This window comes from Terrapene carolina, unplaced genomic scaffold, assembly GCF_002925995.2.
Source record: "Terrapene carolina triunguis isolate 2854851 unplaced genomic scaffold, T_m_triunguis-2.0 Scaffold67, whole genome shotgun sequence".
NCBI lineage: Eukaryota > Metazoa > Chordata > Testudines > Emydidae > Terrapene > Terrapene triunguis.
The window spans coordinates 25,499,293-25,525,160 of record NW_020664418.1 but is presented as its reverse complement, the minus strand read 5'-3'; the positions used below and the strand labels follow the sequence as shown (position 1 = coordinate 25,525,160).

Sequence of the window (25,868 nt, the reverse complement as noted above, 5' to 3'; positions counted from 1 at the left end):
TTTAATATAGCGATTAATTTTTTTTGAGTTAATCGTGTGAGTTAACTGATTAATGGACAGCCCTACTTTTCAGTGTCATTTGATTTTGATATAATTGCTCATATTACATTTACAGCAAGCCTAAATAATCAGATTGCAAAATAAATTAAAATGAAATTAAAATAAAACACAACCAAACTATACTTTAATTAAATTCAGTTTAATTACTTTATTTTTACATGTATTTAATCTGAAGCTAACAAAACATAAAGGATTCAGATTTCACATTTCTTTTAATATCTATATTGGTTTCTAATTTGGTGTCTGATTTTATTCATGTACTTTGTTATATTATCATGTGGCCACTTTGCTGCTGTTACTATTTCTTTTAGTGGCTTAAACTTGCAATATGACTTGAGATTTGCCAGCTTCACTTGGATAATAGAGGGCTGTGTCCCATCTAGTCCAAGGTTTGGTCTGAATGAGCAATCTGGCTGTCAGGAAAGATCTCTTTAAACAGGGGGCTCAGTTGGTCTGCGATTGCAAGAGGAATATTTTGCTGTGCAAGAAGAATTGTAACTTTCACTTCTGCATGTGTCTCCAGGGGAAAAAACACATTTTGAACAGAAACAGTAATGCATAAAAACAAAGAATTGAATATTTTATAAAAGTTAAATATAAAAATGGGAAATTAATAGACAATTAAAAGACATTCAAACAGTATAACCAGATTTTTACAAGCACGTATGTAAATATATACAAATAGGGAGTGGATATTTTTGTGTGATGTAAGAATAGCAAGTTTGTGTCTGTATAACTTTGTATATATAACATACTGTATTTTAATAATCCTGTTGCCTTGGATAAAGGCATAAGATAAATTAATTAATATTTAACTCTCATCATGACACATTGAAAATGGTACAGAAAACAGCAAATCTTGGACCCAATAAAAATTAATTCATGAAACACTGAAAGAACATTGCAAACAATATTTTGTCAAACTCTAGGAATAAATGACTACTTGCGGCAAAAAAAAGTCAGCAAATAGAGTAGCTACATGCCTAACTGAAATGTTTACCTATCATTTGGGTTTCACTTCTGATAAGAATGTGTTTTAACTTTTTCTCTAACAATTATGATTAAAGTTCTGAGGAAGTGGGCTCTCATCAGTTCATTAGTAAACTTAAATTCATAGATGTTCAGAAGGTATCACTGACGTCATATGTAACACGGGTCATAGAACTTCCCCCAAATAATTCCTAGTTCATATCTTTTACAAAAACATCCAATCTTGCCTTAAAAATGTCAGTGATGGAGAATCCACTATGACCCTGGGGAAGTTGTTCCAATGGTAAGTTTCTTAAAGACGGTTACTTAAAGATGCCACCATTTTGTCAAAGAGCTTCAGGAAGATAGACAACTTTTAAAGAGTACATCTAAAGCTTTGAGTTGTGGAATAAACTATAACTTGAAAATTTTTTTTTTTTTTTTTAAGGAGACTATATTCTTGATGCAAAACCAAAAGAGATTTCTGAAATTCAACGTCTAAATTACGAGCAGGTAAGAAACGGTTTCTAAAAAGCAATTGTTTGTTTTTCAGTAATGAACTAAAGCATTTTTTAATTATTTTTCACTAAATTACTTTTGTTGAGAATTTGTAAAATCCACCAATGTATGGAAAATAGAGCCTTTGTTCTTATTTATTCAGTATCAAATTTAGTTTTACAGTCTCTCCTAAAGTAGAGAAGATTAGTTATTGCTATACGAATCACTTTCTTGAAAAGAGACAACAGTTTTTTCTTGTTTATAACAACAGATTGGCCTTGGGTTTAGTGTTCAATCTGACTTCTAAATCTTTCCCTCTCTGCTAGCAAAGAAAATAAAATGTCTTTGCATGCTGTTATATCAGCCATGGCAAAATGAGTTTCTTTATCTGCAGCAAGTATAATGACAGACTCCATTGTACTTATTTTAAAGTAGTTCATATTTTCAGTTCAGATGTCCCTGGAGTACTGGTAGTAGGTACTTATTCTGAAATCTGTGATAACTGAAAACTATGCTTTTCAGATTAGCCTACCCTATTCAGATAGGAATAGAAAATTTAATCACTTCAAATTTATCTGTAGATGCTGCTGTAACCAGATCACAGAAGTAGTACAGAAAGTCTTAAGAATTCTTGGAAGTGTTTTATAGCTATTTCTTCTAACTTGAATTGAGGATATAGTAGTTGATCTAGTAACAGTAATATACTTATTCCATTTTTAAATATAACTGAGGTAAAGGTGTCTCTCTCATGTATGTATTTTTAATAACAAATCCGTTGTGGGTACTGCTAGTATAGAGTGACTGCCGCATTTAATCTGAAGTGCGTGATCCTACATATATGTTTGAAAAGAGCTTTTGGAGCCTTTTGGGATGAGTCACTATAAACAATTTTTTAAAAAACTGCCCTGTAGAGGCAATTGGGGTGCATGCAAATAGTAATTTTCTTACTAAAACCAAAAATCACTATACATACCCAAATTAAAAGGACATGATCTGCATGAAGTTTTTGAAAATGTATTCTTTGATATAGCACCAATAATGCATTCTGAATTTTTTAAAGTCCTTTTTAAAATGAGCAACTTTTTCTGCTTCCTGTTGATGTTCAAGAAGTGACTGATAGCAACACCACCCAGGATGCTCAGCTCATTCCTCACTTTTGTTTCACAGCACACTTCTGTCTGAATCATTTTCACTTTGAGATTTGATTTTTGTGATACTGGTAAACATCCTCTTGTAGGACCTGGAGAAAGATGTGTACCATCAATAAAACTGTGACTCTGACCACAAAGTAAATGAAATGGGAGAGGAGTGGAAAGAAATATTTTTCTTTTATGTTTTGTTTGTTGTAATCTTATAGGTTATTTGTTATAAATGTATACCTAACTGGGTTTTCTTGCTCCATTTTAAATACTAAAAAGGCAAAGTGACATCATGAAAGCTTGTATACGAGCTTATGTAAGTGCCAACAGTGACTGATGTAAGCAGTTTTTCTTTAAAAGGTGTCTTGAGTCACTTGTGGGTGGTTGGAAGGCAAATGTCTAGGAACATGAGTTCACAATTTCAACTTGGTATCTGAAGTCAAGGTGGATGTTCCTTGGTTCATACATCATCCCCACTAATAAGCTGAGCATTACACAGATATAACTGAAGTCACAATTTGGAGACAAAGGGCTTGCACAAGCTAAGGCATAATTTGACGTTTAGGGTCTTTATTCCTGTATTGACATGTTAGTCAGAAAAAATGCATGGCAGTGCACTAGAGATTGCACGTCTACAAATCAGACAAGCTACATAGATTAGATTAGTCAGGGACTTCAGTTTCTAGTGCTGTTAATGCAGCATCATTCACAAACAAATTTCACTTCATATCTTGAAAAGAAATCCTTTAGATTAAAAGTGTTTGGGAAAATAAATTACGAATCCTAAAACTAAGGAAACTGATTATTGCTCCTGACTTTTCAGGGAGAGGTGCCTGACTTTTCAAGAAGAGGTGCACTAATGTGCCATGCAGACCTTGCTACAATGCACAAAAATGATGAGCCTTTGTGTTGCTACAGTTGTTGGTATTTGATTGTTAAATTGCTTCTTCTCAAGGAACTAAGACTTTAAAATCTTAAAACATGATTTTAATCACTTGTATTGCCTTAAACGATCAGGACAAAACATTGAGATCATGCAGAAATATTTCCTATTACAGACCTTGATAAATTTACAAGATGCACCTACTAATCAGCGATAGGTATAAAAGATGAAGGGGATCTGTGCTGTTACTTTCCAGTAGAAAGAACATGATACACAAAATAATGAACAGTATATAGAGAAGATAGGTTGGGTACTTCTGTTCCACTTTTCTTCTAATAGAAGGAAAGTGGACCTTTTTAATGAACCAATTAGCAACACATTTCAAACTAATAAGGAAACAGTTTTTCATAAAACACACAATTAGCCTGTGGAACTGATTGCCACAATGAGACCAAGAGCTTTGCAGAGTTCAGAAAAAGGTTGACATTCATGATATATTGATAATGGAAACATCTAGAATTACAGTGGAAGAAACGTTCCCTATGAGTAGGCTATTCCATGACTTTTACTGCAGTATTTCTTGCATGTTCCTCTGAAGCAGCAGGTATTGGCTACTGTTGGAGATAGGATACAAGATTAGATTGACCAGTGATCTGATAAGGCAATGCTTATGTCTTTCCTACCCATCCCAGAGCCTCCTGGCTGCTGTGAAGGACAGAAGCTTTTGTTACTGTACTCCTCTCCTCAGCTTCCCGGCTCCTGTGGGGTGTGGGCATCAGGTCTCCGCTGTTCGACTTCTCACCTAGAGCTTCTTGGCTGCTGGGTAGGGTGGTGTAAAGAAGTGTCCTCCTTTATCTACCTCTAGACCACTTTTTGAGTCTGTCTCCTCTGTGAAGTGCCTGCTTCTATGCTTTATTGCTTTCTCTACATCCACGTAAATTAGATATGATTCCGGAGTTTCATTGCTTCCCACAGGTTCTGAATAGAAGCAGTGAAACAGACCAGAGTCTAAATACTCTGCCGGTGCTTGGTAATGCTGTGCAAAGGCACTGGAACTGACTGCAAATTAGGGAAGACAATGCTGAGTTGGTTTGCATTTTGGAATATTTACTCTAGTACCATAAAGAACAGAAAAAGAGGGTTTTTTTTTTTTTAAATTAAAAGCTTACTTTTTGTAGAAACTGCTAACATATGCACCCAAGTAGCTTGCAAAGCTTCCTACTTGCCTCCAGTGAGTGAATTTTTTCAGCTCCATCTACATGTGTTCATAGCTTATTCCCTGTGCATAACATTTTTAAAGGAGAGGTGGGGGGATTTCATTGGGAGTAAATGATTAGAGTTTGAAATGGAACTATTTACTTTTTATTACTGGATCTCCTTATTTGGTTTGGGAGGATATACACATACTTCTTGTATTTGTTGTGCTGGAAACAGCAAGTGGAGTGGTATTGTGGAAACTGAAATTGACATGGAGCATAGTCTTTCAAAATTATCCAAAATGATTTATTTTTGTGTTATAAACTTTGATTGGAGTAACTGACATATAATGTTTCATGTGTCCAAGTGAGTGCTAAGTTATCAATGGTTACAAGAAATCTTGTGATTTAGAAGTTATTGGAAAAATATTGTGTAGAGATAGATGCAGTGTACTGGAATAAGGTTGAAGAAAATTAGCTACCCATTTAAAGTGCAGCCTCTCTGGCCTCCCTTTACCCAACTGGATGAGTTTACATGTAATTGTCATACAATATTTTTTTTTGGTATGTTCCTTTACATCATTAAAGAGGCTAGTGTAGGTATATTTTAACTTCCATGCCAAATTGCTTTATAAATATATAAATAGTCATATTTATCCAGTATTTTCTAATCTTATTAGCGCTCACTTTGTGGAGTAGCAAACACAGCCATTCTTATGGCGACCTAGTTGTTTCATCCACTTTCTCGGCAAATATTTCATAGTGCTCTGGTGAGGTATTGTATTTCTAGGAATGCATTATGCCTTGAGAGAAAATATATATTGTTATTAAAAATCAGTTTTATATAAACTGGAAACACAATTATGCACTAATCATAATTGTGTGGTTACTGTATGGTGTCACTACAGTGTAGAGAAAAGATTGTCTGGGTGTCTTTACTGTACATTTTCTTACTTGAACTGATTTGAATTTCTTTTTAATGTAACCCTTATCTCTGCATTTTTTGGGTGTGTAATATCTGTTTTTGTGGTGGTTACAGCATCTTTGTAATGTGTTTTTACTCTTACATAACTGATACGTTAAAATAGAGTTACGATGAGACTACATAGATTTTTGTTGTTGTTTGGGAATATATTGGGAGGATTTAATTAATTGAAACTATCTGCTTGTCAACCTAATGACAGCAAGTACTATATTTTGCATTTCTCTTGTTCTCAGTGTGTGGTTCTTTCAAAAAGCAAATAAAAAAGGATGAGATGCCACATTTTACTGAAGAATTTGTAGTTTTATAAGTATGTGTCTCATATCTCTGGACTCCACTGTAGGTTTGCACATGGCTCATGTGAGAGCTCATAATCGCTTGAATAGTAGCATCCTTCAGGGCTGTGCATGCTTCCTCTGCCTCTTTGTGCTTTCGTGTGGAGTGGCTGCAACCCTCCTTAAGTTCCTTCTCACCTCCCATGGCAGCAAGGTAGAGCTTGGACTGTATTTGACCCGTTCCTTTTTTTTCTAGGTTTCAAAACTCTTAATTTCTCAAGAAATCTCTCTTCACTTTCTTTATTTTGATATTTCTATTAAAAATTTGTTTAAATGGGCATTCTCCTCTCCCCAAAAAGGAAAAGGTCAAGAAGGGGAAGATCCTCCTGCACACCTCCTTATACAGTGGGGTGAAATGCTTCACACCGACTGTTTGTAGTGGTGTACTAGAATCAAACTGGGTTTAAACCCTGTCCTTCTTGTGATTGTCTGATGCCTTTACCCACTGATTAGAGAACCTGCTCCAGCATGGGGCTTCAACATTGTCCTCCTAAACCTTTAGGACTCCATCTGCCACTCAAAGCTGTCTTTATGGTGACCATTACCTTAGCCAGAAGAGTGAGCAAGTTTCAGGCATTCAGTGGAAACTTCTTTCATCTTGTTTCATAAAGCCAGTCGTACTGAGACCTTGTGCAAAAAATTAATTCCCAAGGCGTTTTCTGATTTCAGTTTGCCCGTGTCTTCCAAAGCCACATTCCACACAAGGGGAGAAGACGATCCATACCCTAGATGTATCCAGAGCTCTTCAATATTGCATCAACAGGACAACATCTTTTAGATTGTCCCCATGTCTATAGTTGGCTGCTCCAATGGTCAAGGCATTTCATCAGACTTTCAAATGGGTACCCATATCTCACTGTGGTACCCACTGGCTGATGTACTTCTCTGTCTGACTATTAAGGGTCATGCCATCAGAACCCAAGTGGCATTCTTGGCCTGTTTCTGAAATGTGCTGATATCTGAAAACTGCAAGGCTGCTATGTGGAGCAGCCATTCATGTTTGTCCAACATTATGCATTGGACTAATAAGAGGCCAGATTTGCAAGAGTGGTACTCCAGTCACTATTCAACAGATGCAATTGAAGCATCTCATTCCCACCATCCTGAAGAGGGTTCTGCTTGCCAGTCATCTGTTATGGGATCCACACTGACGCATACTAAAAAAAGAAGAATGATTCTTCGAGTGATTGCTCATGTGCATTCCACATTAGGTGTGCGTGCTCACCACATGCAACGGTCCCAGAAGTTTTCCCCCTAGCAGTACCCGTAGGGGAGTGCCCCTAGTGACTCCTGGGGTGGTGCCTCTATGGCACGGTATAAGGGGCGCTGCGCACTTCCCCCCACCCTCAGTTCCTTCCTGCCGCCAGTGAAGGTGCATTGGAACTGCTCTGCTCCAGCACGGCTGCAGCTTCCCTCTTGAACTCTTGTTCGTTCATAGTTAGTAGTACCTGTAGTTAAAGTAGTGTAGTTTAGTTTAGTGTGTCTGGGTTGGGGCATGCCCCAGGCTTTAAGTCGTGCAACACTTGCAGGCGGCTGATGCCGGTGAGTGATCGGCATGCGGACTGTTTACGCTTTCTGGAGGAAACCCACCTCAGCAATTGCTGCAAGATTTGCAGATCCTTCAAGCCTCAAACCAAGAAGGAAAGGGACATTTGGCTCTGAGCCATTCTGATGAAGTCGGCATTGACCCCGACACTAGTGCACCGCTCCGAGTCAGCACCAAGCAGGTACCCGGGATGTTATGTCTGTGCCGGTACCAGGAGCAACGCCACCATTGGCTCCCCGGTCCAGAGGCAAGCCACCACTTGGATCTCCGCAATCACCGCCGTTGACGGTCTAGGGAATGTTCCTGATGCCGTTCGCTGCTCAGCGACTTCCCCGTGTGCAGTCCACACCAGTCCCCGTCAACCTCCACCAGGTTGTCTGGCTGGGTACTGACTGGCAGGGGTTCCAGGCACTGCTCCACCTCGAGGGACCATAGACCTCGCGAGGAGAGCGTACCCCGTCAAGACCGGGGTAGACGGCACTGGAGGTCCTCATCTCCGAGAGGCTACCGTAGCCCGTTGTGGTACAGGCATTGACGCTGTTCCCGTTCTTCGTCTCACTCCAGGACCCCACCACGGCACTGCTCCCACAGTCCCTGGTGTCGATTGCCAGCACCTCACTGTCGCGGATCTGCCCATTTGGAGCCGATCGCAGAGCAGCTGCTAGCGGCGGTATTTCCACTCCTCCACGCCAGGATCACGGTCTTGTGGTCGGCACCGTTTCCAATGTCACCGCTCCTCCCAGTCCTGGGACAGCAGCAGATCGTACGCCCAGCCTCCCTTTGTAGTTTTCAGTCAATGGGACAGGTTTAGTCAGGCTTAACAGCCTGCTCCACCGGTGACACAGCAGGTGCAGTGGCACCAGGCTCCTTGGCCAGCACCGTGGTACCAATGGGCCCCGTGGCCCTTGACGCAGCCCCCGATGGTGGCTTGCTCAGTGGCCGGAGCCTCGGAGAGACCGTCGGCCTCCCTATCTCAGCCTCCCAGGAAGGAGACAGTGGGGCGTTCATCACCCAGAGGGCGACCAAGTAGTGGGACCTCCAGCACCGGTGGGTACACAGAGTACTGCACCCCCATCCTCGTCCTCCCCTGATGAGGCGATTATAGCCCCTCCTCCACCTATTCCGCAGGAGGACTCTAAGGCACACCAGGGACTGTTGAAAAGGGTGGCTTCAAGACAAGGAGGTGGAGGAACCCTCGGACTCCTTCTTCAACGTCCTCTTGGGCACTGGGCAGGGTGGCCCTCCCACTCCATGAAGGGGTGGCAAAGATTTCGAAGGCCTTGTGGCAAACCCTGGCTTCCTTGCCCCCAATCTCTAAGAGAGCGGAACGGAAGTACTTCGTGCCCACCAAGGGGCATGAATACCTGTACACCCACCTTGCCCCAACTCCCTGGTGGTCGAATCAGTCAACCACAGGGAGAGGCAGGGCCAACCAGCCCCTACTCAGAAAAATAAAGACTCAAGGAGACTGGACCTATTCGGGAGAGAGGTTTATTCATCCTTGAGTTTCCAGTTAAGGGTGGTGAACCACCAAGCCCTCCTGGGGAGGTACAAGTTCAATTTGTGCGGCTCTCTGCCCAAATTCAAGGACTCTCTCCAAGAGCGTGACAAGAAGCAGTTCAAGGCTCTGGTGGAGGAGGGTACAGCGGCTGCAAGGGCGACCCTTCAGGCAGCGTCAGATGCCACGGATATGGCTGCAAGGTCTAAGGCCTCCACAGTGTCCATGAGGAGGGCATCGTGGCTCATGCTATCTGGGCTGTCCAGCAAGGCACAGAACTCCTTACAGGACCTTCCGTTCGATGGCAATTGATGGCTCTGTTTGCGAAATAGACGGATGTAAAATTGCACGGCCTGAAAAATTCCCGCACAACGCTTAAGACCCTTGACCTCTATGTCCCGGCCCCAGCCAGGACCAAGTTTAAGCCGCAGCAGGCTCCGACCCAGGCCACCCACTCTAAATATGAGCCCCCTTTATAAAAAGTCAATGGACTATAAGGCCTGGTCTACACTAGGCTTTTATGTCGAATTTAGCGCAGTTATATCGAATTAACCCTGCACCCGTCCACACCACGAAGCTATTTAGTTCGACATAGAGCTCTCTTTAAATCGATTTCTGTAAACCTCCCCAACGAGAGGAGTAGCGCTAAATTCGACATGGCCATGTCGAATTAGGCTAGGTGTGGATGGAATTTGACGGTAATAGCTCCGGGAGCTATCCCACAGTGCACCACTCTGTTGACGCTCTGGACAGCAGTCCGAGCTCGGATGCTCTGACCAGCCACACCCCGGAAAAATTTGAATTCCTTTTCCTGTCTGGGCAGTTTGAATCGCAGTTTCTGTTTTGACACCGTGGCGAGCTCAGCAGCAGTGGCAACGATGCAGAGCTCTCCAGCAGAGATGGCCGTGCAATCTCAGACTAGAAAGAGGGCCGCAGCATGGACTGATCGGGAAGTCTTGGATCTCATCGCTGTGTGGGGAGATGAGACTGTGCTTTCCGAGCTGCGCTCCAAAAGACGGAATGCAAAGACCTATGAGAAGATCTCTAAAGCCATGGCAGAGAGAGGATACAGCCGGGATGCAACGCAGTGCCGCGTGAAAATCAAGGAGCTGAGACAAGGCTACCAGAAGACCAAAGAGGCAAACGGACGCTCCGGATCCCAGCCCCACACATCCCGTTTCTACGAGGCACTGCATTCCATCCTAGGTGCGGCCGCCACCACTACCCCACCCCTGACCGTGGACTCTGAGGATGGGATATTGTCCGCGGCCGGTTCCTCAGCGGACGGGGAAGAGGAGGAAGGAGATGAGGAGGACGAGGCAGTCGACAGCGCTGATTTGCCCGACAGCCAGGAGCTCTTCATCACCCTCACAGAGATCCCCTACCAACCCTCCCCAGCCGTTATCCCAGACACAGATTCAGGGGAAGGATCAAGCAGTAAGTGTTTTAAATATCTAAACATTTATTTATAACATAACTGGCATATTTCAAATATTAACAATAGGTAAAGTGCTTTAAAACATGTAAACATTTATTTACAACAAAACAGGAAGATTTAAAATATTAACAGTGGGTAAAGTGCTTCAAAACATGTAAACAGGAAAGTCCAACAAAACGGGAATCTGTGCAAAGTGTATCATGATTAGTCTGTCTTTGGGCGCTTCAATATATAGTCTATTTTCAAAAAATTTCACAATGTCCGCTTCATGATTATAATGCCCAAAACGCTGCACTCTTCTGTCCCTCCAAGGGCACCTAACCCAAAAACTGGTCAATGTATCCGGGGATAGAGGCGACATCCTCCGGGGAGAACTCCTCATAGGTCTCCTGCAGGTGTTTTTCAAGCCTCATGAGCAGGTTCCTGGGCAGGGAGAGCTTGTTAGGCCCCCCGTGGTATGAGACGTTTCCCTGCCACAACGCCAGCAGGTACTCGGGGATCATGGCCTTGCAGAGCATTGCAGCAAATGGCCCCGGTTTCTGCAGGCTGTCACGAAGCATCCGCTCCTTCTGGCTCTCCGAGACCTTCAGGAGGGTGATGTCTGGCATGACTCCCTGCTGTGAATTAGGTAGGGGAAAGTTAGTATTGGGACTGCTTGCCCGTCCCTTTACAGAACTGCAACCGCCGGTTTACAGCCACGCGGTTTACAGCCGCGAGGGGGTGGGACAGGGCCAGAGTTCATGCTTGCAGGATTGCTGCCAGCAGAGACTCGCATTGCTTTCTATGCGAAAGGAGGCCAGTGCCACTCTTAAAGTTTTAAGCAGCCACAAGTCTACGGCTTACCATGTTTGACAGCTAGACAAAGTCCGGTGTCCTGCCCTGCTCCTCAGCTCGCCACAGCAAGACCACAGGCACGGTAGGCGAGGGCCGAAAATTCGACCTTGTCCTCAGTGCGCGTGTGATAGGTGCTCTGCATGGTCTTGTTCACAGAGAAAGACTATGTTCTCTGTTCACAGATACATTGATCTGTCTCAGGAATTCACTCCCTTTTTCCAATTCCCACAGCCACATCTGCCCAGAGGCTAGCGCACATTAGGAGGAGGAAGAAGAGGACACGGGAAGACATGTTTGCTGAACTAATGGGATGCTCCCGAGCACAGGCAGCCCAGCAGACACAGTGGAGGGAGAACTTGTCCCAAATGCACCGGGCAAACATGGAACGGGAGGAGAGGTGGCGACAGGAGGACAGGCAGGCTACTCAAACGATGCTTGGACTAATGAGGGAGCAAACGGACACGCTCCGCCTCCTTGTGGATGTTCTGCAGGACCGGAGGCAGGAGGAGAGAGCCCCGCTGCAGTCTCTCTCTAACTGCCCTGCCCCGCCACCAAGTCCCATACCCCCCTCACCCAAAGTCCAAACACGGAGGGGCGGAAGGGGCCGTGAAAAATTTCACTCCACCCCTGCGGACTGCTCTACCACTAGAAGGCTCTCATTCCCCAAAATTTGAAAAGTCCTTTCCTACCCGCCTCACACAAGACCCCGTCCAAGTTTCACCCCCCCCCCCGTTCCATGTGCGGTTGTTAATAAAAAATACGTTTTTGTTCATTATTGTTTCCATCCTCTTCTTTTAGATGAGAGTCTGTCTGAAGGGGGGGGAAGGGGCTTGGTAATTGGACAGGACAGTCACCTTTAGCAGGGGGCAGGTCCAGCAGCAGGGCACATATACAGTGCAGTGACTAGTTATCCTGGTCAGTCTGGGAGGTGGTTTTCATGTTCTGTGTGGTTCTGTGACTTGGTGGCGGGGGAGGGCAGTTACAGATCTTATGCAGCGGTCCTTACCCTGGATCACAGAGCCGCGCAGCAGGGGATCTGTAACCCTCCTCCCCCTGCAAGACAGTCACATAGCCGACACATACACGCAGTCCCGGCCAGGAGGGCTGGCAGGCTCCGTTGAAACAACCAGTCCACCACCGCGGAGCCTGTCATTCCTGGAGTTTAGAAGCATCATTTGCATCACAACACTAAACCCGCCCCCCGCCACAGTCTGCGTCCCAGGTTTAAAACATTCCCGCGAAAACAGTAATAAAGACAACGGTGTCCATTAACAAAACAGAACAGATTTTATTTTTTGGGAATGGGGTGAAGGGGGTATGTAACTGGAGAGGATAGTCGACGGCAACTGGGTAAAGAAACGGGGGCAAGTTCAGCTTCTGTGTCCACAAACTTAAAAGTCACTGGGTACCCTGCTCAGCCTTGAAACTGGCTTTCAAAGCCTCCCGTATGCACAGCGCGTCCCGCTGGGCTCTTCTAATCGCCCGGCTGTCTGGCTGGGCGTAATCAGCAGCCAGGCTATTTGCCTCAACCTCCCACCCCGACATAAAGGTCTCCCCCTTGCTCTCACAGAGATTGTGGAGCACACAGCAAGCTGCAATAACGATGGGGATATTGGTTTCGCTGAGATCACAGCGAGTCAGTAAGCTTCTCCATCTCCCCTTGAGACGGCCAAAAGCACACTCCACCACCATTCTGCACTTGCTCAGCCGGTAGTTGAAGAGTTCTTGTGCAGTGTCCAGGGCCCCAGTATAGGGCTTCATGAGCCAGGGCATTAGCGGGTAGGCTGGGTCCCCGAGGATCACTGTAGGCATCTCCACATCCCCAACAGTTATCTTGTGGTCCGGGAAGTAAATGCCTTCCTGCAGCCGTCTAAACAGACCAGAGTTCCTGAACACGCGAGTGTCATGAACCTTGCCCGGCCATCCGACGTAGATGTTTGTAAACCGTCCCCGATGGTCCACCAGTGCTTGCAGCACCATTGAAAAGTAGCCCTTTCTATTGATGTACTGGCTGGCCTGGTGGCCCGGTCCCAGGATAGGGATGTGAGTCCCATCTATAGCCCCACCGCAGTTTGGGAATCCCATCGCAGCGAAGCCATCTATGATGGCCTGCGCGTTTCCCAGGGTCACTACCTTTGACAGCAGTACCTTGACGATTGCCTTGGCTACTTGCAGGACAACAACCCCCACGGTAGATTTGCCCACGCCAAAGTGGTTCGCGACTGACCGGTAGCTGTCCGGCGTTGCAAGCTTCCAGAGGGCTATGGCCACTCGCTTCTGGACAGTCAGGGCTGCTCGCATGCGGGTGTCCTTGCGCTTCAGGGCAGGGGACAGCAACTCACAAAGTTCGAGGAAAGTCCCCTTCCGCATGCGAAAGTTTCGCAGCCACTGGGATTCATCCCAGACCTGAAGCACTATGCGGTCCCACCAGTCCGTGCTTGTTTCCCGGGCCCAGAATCGCCGTTCAACAAAATCCACATGCCCCATTGCCACAGTGATGTCCTGGGCGCTGGGGCTCGTGGTTTCTGACAGCTCTGTGCTACTCTCCGACTTCAGGCCCTCACGCCGGTGCCGTAGCCTCCTCGCCTGATTTCTCTGCATCTGCCTCAGGGAAAGGTGTATGATAAGCTGCGAGGTGTTGAGAACGGCCACAACTGCAGCGATGGTCGCAGCGGGATCCATGATCGCAGTGCTGTGGCGTCCGCGCTGTCACTGATCAAAAAGTGCGCGAACTGATTTCCCGCCGGCGCTTTCAGGGAGGGAGGGAGGGAGGGCGGTAGTGACTGACGGATGACGACAGTTACCCAAAAGCACCCTCGCCACATTTTTTTACCCAGAAGGCATTGGAGGATCGACCCAGAATTCCAATGGGCGGCGGGGACTGCGGGAACTGTGGGATAGCTGCCCACAGTGCACTGCTTCCAATGTCGACGCTTTCCCTGGTAGTGTGGACTGACAAAGTCAAATTACTGTCCTTAGTGTAGACACATACGTTCGACTTTCTAATATCGATTGCACATATTCGATTTAACTAAAATCGAACTACTCTCGTAGTGTAGACATACCCTAAGAAATGCCCGCAGAGGCAGTCCCAGTCTGCCCCCCAACCTGGGGCTTCCAAGGACAAACAGGCGGGAAAACGTCAGTTTTGACGGGACGCCCGGAGGCGACTTACCAGTTCACACTAGGGATCCACCTGCAATAAAGCTTCCCTTCTCCATCTGGTGGTGTGCTTTTCTCCCGGAGTGGTCGCGGCTGACCTTGGACCGATGGGTCCTCAATACCATCTCTGGGGGCTACACCCTACAGTTTACCTCTACCCCACCCACCCATCCTCCATCCCTGTCCCTCCTGAGGGACCCCTGTCACGAGGCCCTGCTCAAGCAGGAGGTGTGGCGGCTCCTTGGCCTAGGAGCGGTGGAAGTGGTGCCAGTGGAGTTCAGATACAAGGGGTTCTACTCCTGCTGCTTCCTTATCCCGAAGGCCAAAGGAGGGCTCAGGCCCATACTGGACCTGTGAGGCCTGAACCAGTACATGGTAAAGCTCAAGTTTCGCATGGTCTCTCTGGCCTCCATCATCCCCTTCCTGGATCCTGGGGATTGGTACGTAGCCCTCAATCTGCAGGATGTGTACTTCCACATTCATATATTCGAGGGGCACAGACGTGTCCTCTGTTTCACAGGAACACTACCAATTTATGGTCCTCTCGTTTGGCATGTCCACTGCTCCCAGGGTATTCATAAAGTGCATGTCTGTGATAGCATCCTACCTCAGACTTTGTGGGGTTCAGATCTTCCCCATTTTGATGACTGGCTGGTCAAGGGTAGCTCCAGATCGCAGGTGCGGGTTCACGTATCATTCCTCCTGTCCACATGCAGCACTCTGGGCCTGTTGGTAAACGACACCAAGTCCACGTTCGTCCCGGTGCAGCACATAGAGTTTATTGGGGCAGTCCTGGACGTGACATTGGCCAGGGCCTCCCTCCCACCGGACAGGTTCGAGACCCTAAGGGAATTCATCAGCACAGTCACTAGGTTTCCCATGACCACAGCCAGAGCATGCCTCCAGCTCCTGGGTCACATGTCGGCGTACACATATATGTGGTTTGCCACGCCAGACTCAGGATGTGTCCCCTCCAGCTCTGGTTGGCCTCAGTGTTCTCCCAGTATGGACAAAGTCTTCACTGTGCCTGAACTGGTGATCACCTCCCTTCAATGTTGCTCCTCCTTGGGGAATATGCTCCATGGGGTCCCATTCAGGGGCAGGCCCCCATCAGTGGAGCTGGTGTCCAACACGTTGGACCTGGGGTGGTGAGCCCATGTGGGGAATGTTCAGACCCAAGGTCTGTGGTCCCTGCAGGGCATTGCCCTGCATATAAACGTCAAGGAGCTCAGGGCAGTCCGTCTGGCATGCGTGGTCTTCCGCTCGCACCTGGAGGGCAGAGTGGTCAGGGTTCTCACGGACAACACGGCCTCTATGTTCTACATCAACAGGCAAGGCAGGGCCCTCTCCTCTGCCAGGAAGCCCTCAGGCTGTGGGACTTCTGTATAGCCCATGATATTTGCCTACAAGTCCACCACTGACCCGGCGCCCGGAACTCGCAGGCGGATCGCCTGAGCCGAGACTTCTCCTCTCAGCACAAGTGGTCACTACACCCAGAGGTGGTGCAGAGGATTTTCCAAAAGTGGGGCACTCCCCAGGTGGACCTGTTCGCGACACGGCAGAACTGCCGGTGTCCCCACTTCTGCTCCGGGAGGGGTTGGGCGCGGGCGCCATCTTCAATGCCTTCCTCCTATCCTGGTTGGGCCAGCTTCTCTATGCCTTCCCCTTGATCCCGCTGATCGGCAAGGTCTTGGAGAAGATAAAAACTGACAGGGCCCGGGTCCTCCTGATTGCCCCAGCATGGCCCAGGCAACATTAGTATGGGACTCTCACGAGCCTGGCAGTTGCCCCGCCGTGGCCATTGCCATCCTGCTCGACCAGGGCCTCCACCTCCACCCCAGCCTAGCGGCACGCCACCTCACAGCATAGCTGTTCAATGGTTAGGCTGGGAGGAAAGGACGTGCTTGGAAGGGGTTCAGCGTGTCCTCCTGGAAAGCAGATGGCCCTCCATACGTTGGGCCTACCTGGCAAAGTGGTCTCGGTTTTCCCGGTGGGCAGCTGATCGGGGTGTTTCACCCGGGGCTGCTCCAATCCAGCTCATTTTAGACTACCTCCTTCACCTTAGAGCCCAGGGCTTAGGGCCCTCATCCGTCAAGGTGCACTTGGCGGCCATATCAGCCTTCCACCTACCGGTGCAGGGCCACACGGTATTCTTCCATGCTATGTCTGGCAGATTCCTTAAGGGATTGGATTGTCTTTTCCCGTATGTTCAGCCCCCAGTCCCCAGAAGGACCTGAACTTGGTGCTGGCCCGGTTGACGGTTCCCCTGTTTGAGCCACTAGCTACATGCTTCTGGTCGCACCTCTCGTGGAAGGTAGCCTTCCTGGTGGCAATCACGTCAGCCAGATGGGTCTCGGAGCTCAGGGCCCTGACCTCCGAACCCCTGTACACGGTGTTCCATAAGGATAAGGTCCAGCTCCGAACATGTCCTTCGTTCCTCCCCAAGGTGGTCTCTACTTTCCACATGGGTCAGGACATCTTCCTGCCGGTGCTCTGTCCCAAACCCCATGCATCCAACAAGGAGTGCCGCCTCCACATGCTGGATGTGAGATGGGCTCTGGCCTTTCACCTGGAACGTACGAAGCCGTTCAGGAAGTCCTTGCAGCTGTTCATCGCATCGGCCGAACACAGGAGAGTTTGGCTGATCTCCACTCAGCGGCTCTCCAACTGGATCACCTCATGTATTTGTACCTGTTATGACATGGTAGGAGTCCCCCCCACCGCCGATTTGTGAGGGCTCACTTGACTAGGGCACAAGCCTCGTGGGCTGCCTTTTTAGCTCATGTCCCCATTCAGGACATTTGTAGGGCTGCCCCATGGTCTTCAGTTCACACGTTCACCTCACATTATGCGATCGTCTCCCAAACCAGGGAGGACGCTGGGTTCGGCATGGCTGTGCTCCATCCCGAGAATTTGTGAACTCCTACCCACCTCCAACAGATATAGCTTGGAATCACCTATTGTGGAATGCACATGAGCAATCACTTGAAGAAGAAAAGACAGTTACCTTTTCCGTAACTGGTGTTCTTTGAGATGTGTTGCTCATGTCCATTCCACATCCCGCCCTCCTTCCCCTCTGTCAGAGTTGTCTGGCAAGAAGGAACTGAGGGTGGGGGGAGCGCACGCCGTACCCCTTATACCACGCCATAGAGGTGCCACTCCAGGGATCGCTGGGGTGCTCCCCTACGGGTACTGCTAGGGGAAAAACTTCTGGCACCGATGCACGTGGTGAGCACGACACCTATTGTGGCATGGACATGAGCAACAGATCTCGAAGAACACAAGTTACGGAAAAGGTAACTGTCTATCTTTTACTTACCCAACAATAACTGTGGTTCTTCAATATGATGTGGTCAGTGCGGATCCCACAGCCTGCCCTCCATTCCTGCTTTTTAGAGTCTGCAGATGAAATGGGCTTTGAATTGAGGGAGATTTGCAGCTCCTCCACCCTGTGTGCTCTTGTATAAGAGCACATGCAGCTCCAATGGACATAGGTATTCAAAAGATTCCGATCTCATGTGCATGAGTTGCATGCACACCTATAGTGAGATTCACACTGACTACATCTCGAACAACAGTTACTGTAAGGTAAGTAACTGTTCTTTTTCTTGATGACTTGTCTTATTCCAGTTCTATTTACAAAGTAGGTTTTCTCTTTCCTGTGCATCAAGGAACTCTTTCCTTTGGTATATGATCTGAAGTGTGTGGAGTGACTAGTTCCTCCCCACCTGTTAAAGGAATGGGAAGTGTAAGATTGTTTCTTTAAAACAGAGATGGCCAAACTTACAGACCCTCCGAGCCGCATACGACAGTCTTCAGAAGTTCGAGAGCCGGGGCATGCCAGCCAGGGCATGGAGCTTCAGCTTTGTTCCCCAAGTCCTGGCAAGCACCTCCCGTGAGGCAGAAGCCCCAAGATCCCCCCCCCCCCGGCTGGGCAGAAGCCCCTAGCCCACCACCCTGTCACAGAGCAGAAGCCCCAGACTGGTAGGTGGGAGAATGCGGGGGGGAGGGAGCTCCAGGAGCTGCATTTTAACTGTGAAAGAGACACATGCGGTGAGCCACAGTTTGGCCACCCCTCCATTTAAAAACATCTGATTCCTAGTCCTGTGTACTTTTGTCCACTCTCAGCTAAAGAAATCCAATTCTCAAGTGAGATGGCTTGGTTTTGTTATAGTCCAGGGGTCGGCAACCTTTTAGAAGTGGTGTGCCGAGTCTTCATTTATTCACTCTAATTTAAGGTTTCGCGTGCCAGTAATACATTTTAACGTTTTTAGAAGGTCTCTTTCTATAAGTCTGTAATATATAACTATTGTTGTATGTAAAGTAAATAAGGTTTTTAAAATGTTTAAAAAGCTTCATTTAAAATTAAATTAAAATGCAGAGCTCCCCGGACCGGTGGCCAGGACCCGGACAGTGTGAGTGCCACTGAAAATCCGCTCGCGTGCTGCCTTCGGCACGCGTGCCATAGGTTGCCTACCCCTGGTCTCTACCCAATACTAAAAATAATTATTTAGTGTTTAAGTGTATTGAGTTCCCAGTGACAAAAGTGCTCTGATGTCAATCAACTATAGTAGCCTGATAGTAACAGTAAAGGCTTTAAAAGAGAAGTGGTCCCATTTTGCTCAGCAAAGCAATCTAAAAGTTGAGGAGTAATAAGTAGTATCCTCTTGAACAAAGCATAAATACTGAATGCAAAGGAAGATTTAAGTGAAATTGATGTAACTGAACCTACTACTAGGGTTGCTTATTTTGTTTGGAAGTATTTGGCATTGGCATTGTAAGTGTCTTACATAACTTGTGAACAAGAGTTTCTATCTCACTTTTAATACTCACTTTTAACAATAATAGAAAACTTCACTGTTCAGACACGTTGCTGAAATATTATTTTTTCGATTTTGTTTACCCATATTCAAATCTGGACTGAGTTTCCAGTGCATATTCTATATTGTAATGAACCTACAGAACATATCCATAATTAGCATAGAGTTAATCGCAATGGTAGTTATTCTTTAAATTAACTTTCAGTCTGTCATTGATGGCATTGAAGACAAAAGCTGTAAAGAACATTATCATTTTATTTGTCACAGTAACATCATTTTATGGCTTGGTTTATTGCATTAGAAAAATCTGAAGGCCTAATTCTGAGAATTCCTGAGGAACTGCAACTCCCTTAGACTTCAGTAAGTACAAAATATTGTAACATCACAGGTAGCTGAAGGAATGAGATGAGGCTATGCCCCCCCCCTCCAAATCCAACAAACTTTTAATACAGCCAAAGCCCTTCCACAACTGTTCCTACCTCTTCTACAGCTGGGAGCAGACAATGCTCCCCCCCCCCCAAAAAAAGAAATATTGTTTAAATTTCTGTTTCTCAATAGTCTCTCTCAAAATCACACCTACTTGCAGTGCAGCCAGTGGATGAGGGGAAACCCATTACGATATTTTACACCTGCCTGTTTTCTTCCTACAGCAACCTATCAACTCCTCCCAATAAGTCTTTCCCCAACTGCTTGACAGCATCTTTCAGGCAGGATCCCTCACAAGCTGGGGACGCAAAATTTGGGCTCTCATCTATCTGTTATAAACTTAAACCAGGAGTTCTCAAACTTTTTTGTAGTGGACCACATTATAGAGGTAACATCCCAATATTAAGGTTGCTTAACACTTCACAACTACAGTTGTCCACAGCAGAACTTGGTCTTGCTTTTAAAAAATAAATGGAAATTGTGTGTGAGAGAAATCATATGTTGATGGAAACATTTTGTTTAAGGTTGTAGAATCACGCACTTTAAAGTTAGAAGATATAGACAACCTTAATTTGGGTACTACCTTGATTCTACTACAGTGTGCGCATGCAAGAGAAAGAAACAGATACAGGGATGGATTTTACTCATGTTTACCTCTGGGAGCTGGCCAGTTTGAACTTCATGCCAATATTGAACACAGCTTGTGATGAAATTACTCCACTTACAACCTTAAAACTTTTTAATTCCTGTCCTTTCTCCTTATTAACATAAAACTGGACTTTCAGGATACTGCAAGAAAGGCAAAAACCCCCACCAGACAATTTGCCCTAATAATTTCTCCCCCTGCCCACCAAAACCCCTGTTCCATTCCTCTCCCAACTACACCCAGCAACCATCCAGTTTCACTCCCAGGCTCCTTCCCAGCAATTACTTTCCTCTCCTTCAGCTCCTCCATTACCCCGACTCCCTCAAGCCTTTGCACTGCTTCTGAGGGGTGTGGGAAATACATTTCTGTATTGTAGTTTTAAATGATTTATTACTCAAGTTATGTATTAATATGCCTAGTAAGGAATCTATTTCTCAAAAAACATTTCCTGAATCTCATTTGTTATCTGTATTGTTACAAACATACTTGTTGACAGGTATTTTAAAATAAATTACCAAAATAATTTGAAACTGGTGTGATATTGTTGTTTTGACAAAATATGCAGAATTTTGCAGAACGTTTAATTTTTTGGTGCAGAATTCCCCCAGGAGTAATATATTTAATTGATAGCCTGCATAAGGCCCTGTCTTGAACATCAGTAAAAGCGATATGGAGCCTCAGGCTCAGTTCCTAGCTTCATGAAGTTACTTTTCATACAACTTAAGTCATGAATGGTGGGTCAGTCTCCACTGATGCCAGATTCCAAAGCAAAGAGTTGTACATGAGTAGAGTTTTTAATGTGCTTTTTGAAATAAATTAGACACAGTTAGTTTAAATTTATATAAGTGAAAACTTAATCCATTTAGATAATGAAGAAATAATTTGGTTTCAAATACTGTAGTACATTTTACATGATGTTGTTTTAACAGAGGGTATCCAGTTTAACAGAAATCAGCAGAAATGAAAAATTTATGATATCATTATTATACTTAAATCAGATTCTCAAAATTGGCATTGAAATTCATCAGTTTAGGTATAAAATACTTTTTCTACCCTCAAAGCAGTAATAATTATATGGAAAAATGTAATGGGCCATTAGTTGCTTAAACTCTCAAGTCACTAAATGCCAGAGTTAAAGATTGAGATGAAACTTTGTTTTCTTGTGTGTATGTATTACCATATTGTTTCTTAAATATGATAGAATACTTTACAGCACTTTGTACAATCTTACCCACGCATATCAACTAGTACAATTTTCTTTTACACATAAACTAATTTTGTTATCCATAATGATTCCATATACTTGAGTTAGAATTTTTGTATAACATCATGCTGATGTGTGTTCTAATAACCTTTTCTTTTCGACCAGCAACACAGCCATGCTTAAATTCAATTCAGTGATAAAGGATTTAATGATGAAGCTAACTTTGTGGCAAACTTTTCTGGCCTATATATGCTAGCAAACTTGCATTACTTCAGTGCATGTTTTAATCTGTAATTTACATTTTGTAGTTATGGTTTCATAAAAAATATTTTATGGACTCATCATGCAGATAGTGCTACTAGATATTACATCATAGGTTGTAGAAACAAATATGATACAAGTGGAGCATATACCTATGGTTAAAGTGAGCATTGCCATTTTAAAAAGCCCTTTTCAACTGTTATAACTTTACAGACTTTTACATTTTGGGATGAAACTTTCCAGGTTTGGTCTCCTCTAGAGGTCTGAGTAAAAATAGTTCAGTTGATTTTAAGTAGGAAGAGAGACTGTGTGGTGGGTAGGGAGGAAATGACACTCTTGCCAAAAATAAATAAATAAAGCCTTTTTGAATGATAGTTCCCTAGTATCTTAGAGATTGGGGGTAGAAACTCAAAAATTGGCACAAATATATCATTAGGAAGTTCAATGAAAATACATTTTGAATTGACTGAGTTACGAGGAGAGAAGTTAGACTGTGTGCATGTACACTGATATTTTTAATTCCTTTTTTACTATATCTTAACACACAGACTCAAGCCCTGTCTTATCTTTTTATTGATTCATTAACTTGCTTAAAAATTAACTACTAACCTTAGAAATCTATTGGTTACTCTCTTGTTTAATCGTTCCAGTTGTCTGGGAATTTACTGCCATCTAGTAGATTGCTTTTCATTTGTTCAGGTCATTTCATGGAGTACCTATTTCACTGTTTTATTAACCTAATTGGCTCACTAATCATTGTCTGCCACTTATTTCTCCGTGATGCTCACCACATAGCCCATTCATCATTTTCTCCATTCTTTCCTCTTCTCACTATCTTCCTTTGCCTTCATTCCTCTCCAACTGCTTTCATTAACTCCATGTTCTCTTACCCTTGACTCCATTTCCTCTTCTGCTTACTCTCCCTAACCTCCAGTGTATCTAACCCTTCTTTTTCTCCATTCCCATCTTTTCTACCTCCAGCCACCTTAACAGAAGTGGGACTGGCCTTCTGATTCCTTCTCTCCACCATCTCCATCCTGAATCCCCATTTTAATCAATTTTTCACCCATTCCAGTCCTCTGAAATCGCTCTTAAAGTTTAGTGATGTCTTGATAGCCATTTCTCATGGCCTCCTTGAGCCCTTTGCAACTACTGACACTGCAATAATACTCTCCTCAAAATCCTGGTCTCACTTGATGGACGATACTGCCCTCTCCTTTTTCTCCTCTTGCTTCTCAGGTCATACCTTCATCTGTTTTGGTGAATGATCCTGCAAAACGGTGTGGAGGTCTCACAAGGCATTGATCTTGGGTGCCTCCTCTTATTACTTTATATTAGGGCTGTCAATTAATCGCAGTTAACTCACGCGATTAACTCAAAAAAATTAATCGCGATTAAAAAATTAATCTCACTTATAACAATAGAATACCAATTTAAATTTATTACATATTTTTGGATGTTTTTCTACCTTTTCCATAGTTATTTCAATTACAACACAAAATACAAAGTGCACAGTGCTCACTTTATATTATTATTTTTGATTACAAATATATGCACTGTAAAAATGATAAAAGAAATAATATTTTTCAATTTACTTCATACAAGTACTGAAGTGCAATCTCTTTATCATGAAAGTGTAACTTACATAGACGGATTTTTTTTTTTTTGGTTGCATAACTGCACTTTAAAAACAGTGCTGATGCTTGTTAAAAAAAAAAATGTGTTAAATTTGTGACTGTACTACTTGGGGGGAGAATTGTATGTCTCCTGCTCTGTTTTACCTGCATTCTATATATATTTCATGTTATAGCCGTCTCGGATGATGACCCAGCACATGTTCGTTTTAAGAACACTTTCACAGCAGATTTGACAAAATGCAAAGAAGGTACCGATGTGAGATTTCTAAAAACAGCTACAGCACTTGACCCAAGGTTTAAGACTCTGAAGTGCCGTCCAAAATCTGAGAGGGACGAGGTATGGAGCATGCTTTCAGAAGTCTTAAGAGCAACACTCTGAAGTGGAAACTGCAGAACCCAAACCAGAGGAGGAGGGAAAAAAAAATCAACCTTCTGCTAGTGGCATCTGACTCAGCTGATGAAAATGAACATGCGTCAGTCCTCACTGCTTTGGATCGTTATTCAGCAGAACCCATCATCAGCATGGAAGCATGTCCTCTGGAATGGTGGTTGAAGCATGAAGGGACATAAATATCTTGCAACGCCAGCTACAATAGTGCCATGTGAACGCCTGTTCTCCCTTTCAGGTGACATTGTAAACAAGAAGCAGGCATATTATCTCCTGCAAATTGTAATCAACCTTGTTTGTCTGAGTGATTGGCTGACCAAGAAGTAGGATTGAGTGGACTTGTAGCCTCTAAAGTTTTACATTGTTTTATTTTTGAATACAGTTTTTTGTACATAATTCTACATTTGTAAGTTCAACTTTCATGATAGAAATTGCACTACAGTACTTGTATAAGGTGAATTGAAAAATAAAATTTTTTAGTTTTTTTACAGTGCAAATATTTAATAAAAAATATGAAGTGAGCACTGTACACTTTGTATTGTGTTGTAATTGAAATTAATATATTTGAACATGTAGTAAACATCCAAAATATTTAAAATAAATGGTATTCTATTGTTTAGCAGCGTGATTAATCATGATTAATTTTTTTAATCGCACGATTAATTGCGAGTAATTTTTTTAATCGCTTGACAGCCCTACTTTATATCCTTTCCCTAGGAGATATTGACTTAGATAGCTTCAGCTATTATCCTTCCTTATGAGCACTCATTAAAGCTTAGTGAAAAATCTCTATGTATGCTTTGTGTGTGGGTTTTTTTGTTTGTTTTTTCCCTTGGTGAAAGGCTCACAACTCAGTTCAAAGCCAGATTCCTCTAGAACTAGGTAGGACATGTCACCTTAATAAGAGTTACTTCCATGCCATGTTTCCTACAGCTGAAACAACTAGCATTTGAAAGGTATGTTTGGACTGTTGCAGGAATTTACTGTTAATATGAAGTGGTTTTTTTCATTTGTTTAGTGCCTAGGGTGAACCTTCTACAGAGGTGGTGGTGATCTTAATATATTATTCATCTATTTTAACAACTAAAGCCTCATTCCAAGTTTTTTTTATTCAACTAAATTTGGGGGACAACAAACTAAAACCTCATTCCGAGTTAGTGAACAAACAGAATTCTGTAAGGCTGACTTACTGTTTAATTCTCTAATCTTGTCTCTTGTTGATATCAAGCACTTTCAACTGCTGCTTTTGCCATTTAGATTAGTGGTCAATTTTCACTTCCCAACATTACTTTAATAATTACAGTTTATCAAAACTATTTGAGATTTTAAAAGACCTCAGTCCCTGGAAAAATCGTGGAGCAGATCCTCAAGGAATCAATTCTGATCCACTTAGACAGGGCCGGCTCCAGGCACCAGCCGAGCAAGCTCGTGCTTGGGGCGGCAGATTCCAAAGGGCGGCATTCCGTCTAATCTTTTTTTTTTTTTTTTTTGCGCTTCACCGCTTTGGCCGCCCCTGCAGGTTTTTTCTTTTTGGTTTGCTGCTCCCGCCGCCCTGTAGAGGGCGGAGGAGGGGAGCGCCCTGTAGCAAGCCCGGCAGGGCAGCCCGCGTCCTTCCCTGCCTGCCGATCAGAGCAGCGGCGCAGCGGGAGGGGCCGCGTGGCAAGCGCCCCGCATAAGGAAGCCCTGGCCGCTTCCCTTCTCTCTTCCCCCCACGCCCCCCAGCCGGGGTGCGCACTCCGCTGCCCGGGGTCTGCAGGGCCGGGAGTCCCCCTGCACCCATGCTCCCGCCGCCCCGCAGGTATTTTTTTTGTTTGTTTTTTCTTTCCTTCGCCGCTCCGGCCGGGGGCAGGTTTGTTTCCCGCCCGCCCTTTGCCGCTCCGGCCGGCCAGTTTGTTCTCTTCCCCTTCCCCCCCGGCCGGGGGCAGGTTTGTTTCCCGCCCCCTCCC

At 44.8% G+C, this 25,868-nt stretch overlaps 1 protein-coding gene across 3 annotated transcripts in view; it reads left to right on the top strand.

Annotated features, from left to right (window-relative positions):
- The window catches only part of MINDY2 (MINDY lysine 48 deubiquitinase 2), a 109,394-nt gene that overhangs the window by 23,992 nt on the left and 59,534 nt on the right, over nucleotides 1-25,868 (top strand). For all 3 annotated transcript variants that reach the window (XR_003369637.2, XM_026648265.2, XM_026648264.2), the window contains exon 3: nucleotides 1,478-1,542. Coding sequence is in view for 2 of the 3 variants with exons in the window: in XM_026648265.2 (XP_026504050.1) it covers nucleotides 1,478-1,542 (65 nt within the window). In the remaining variant the exon portion in view is untranslated. The remainder of the gene's footprint in view (nucleotides 1-1,477; nucleotides 1,543-25,868) is intronic.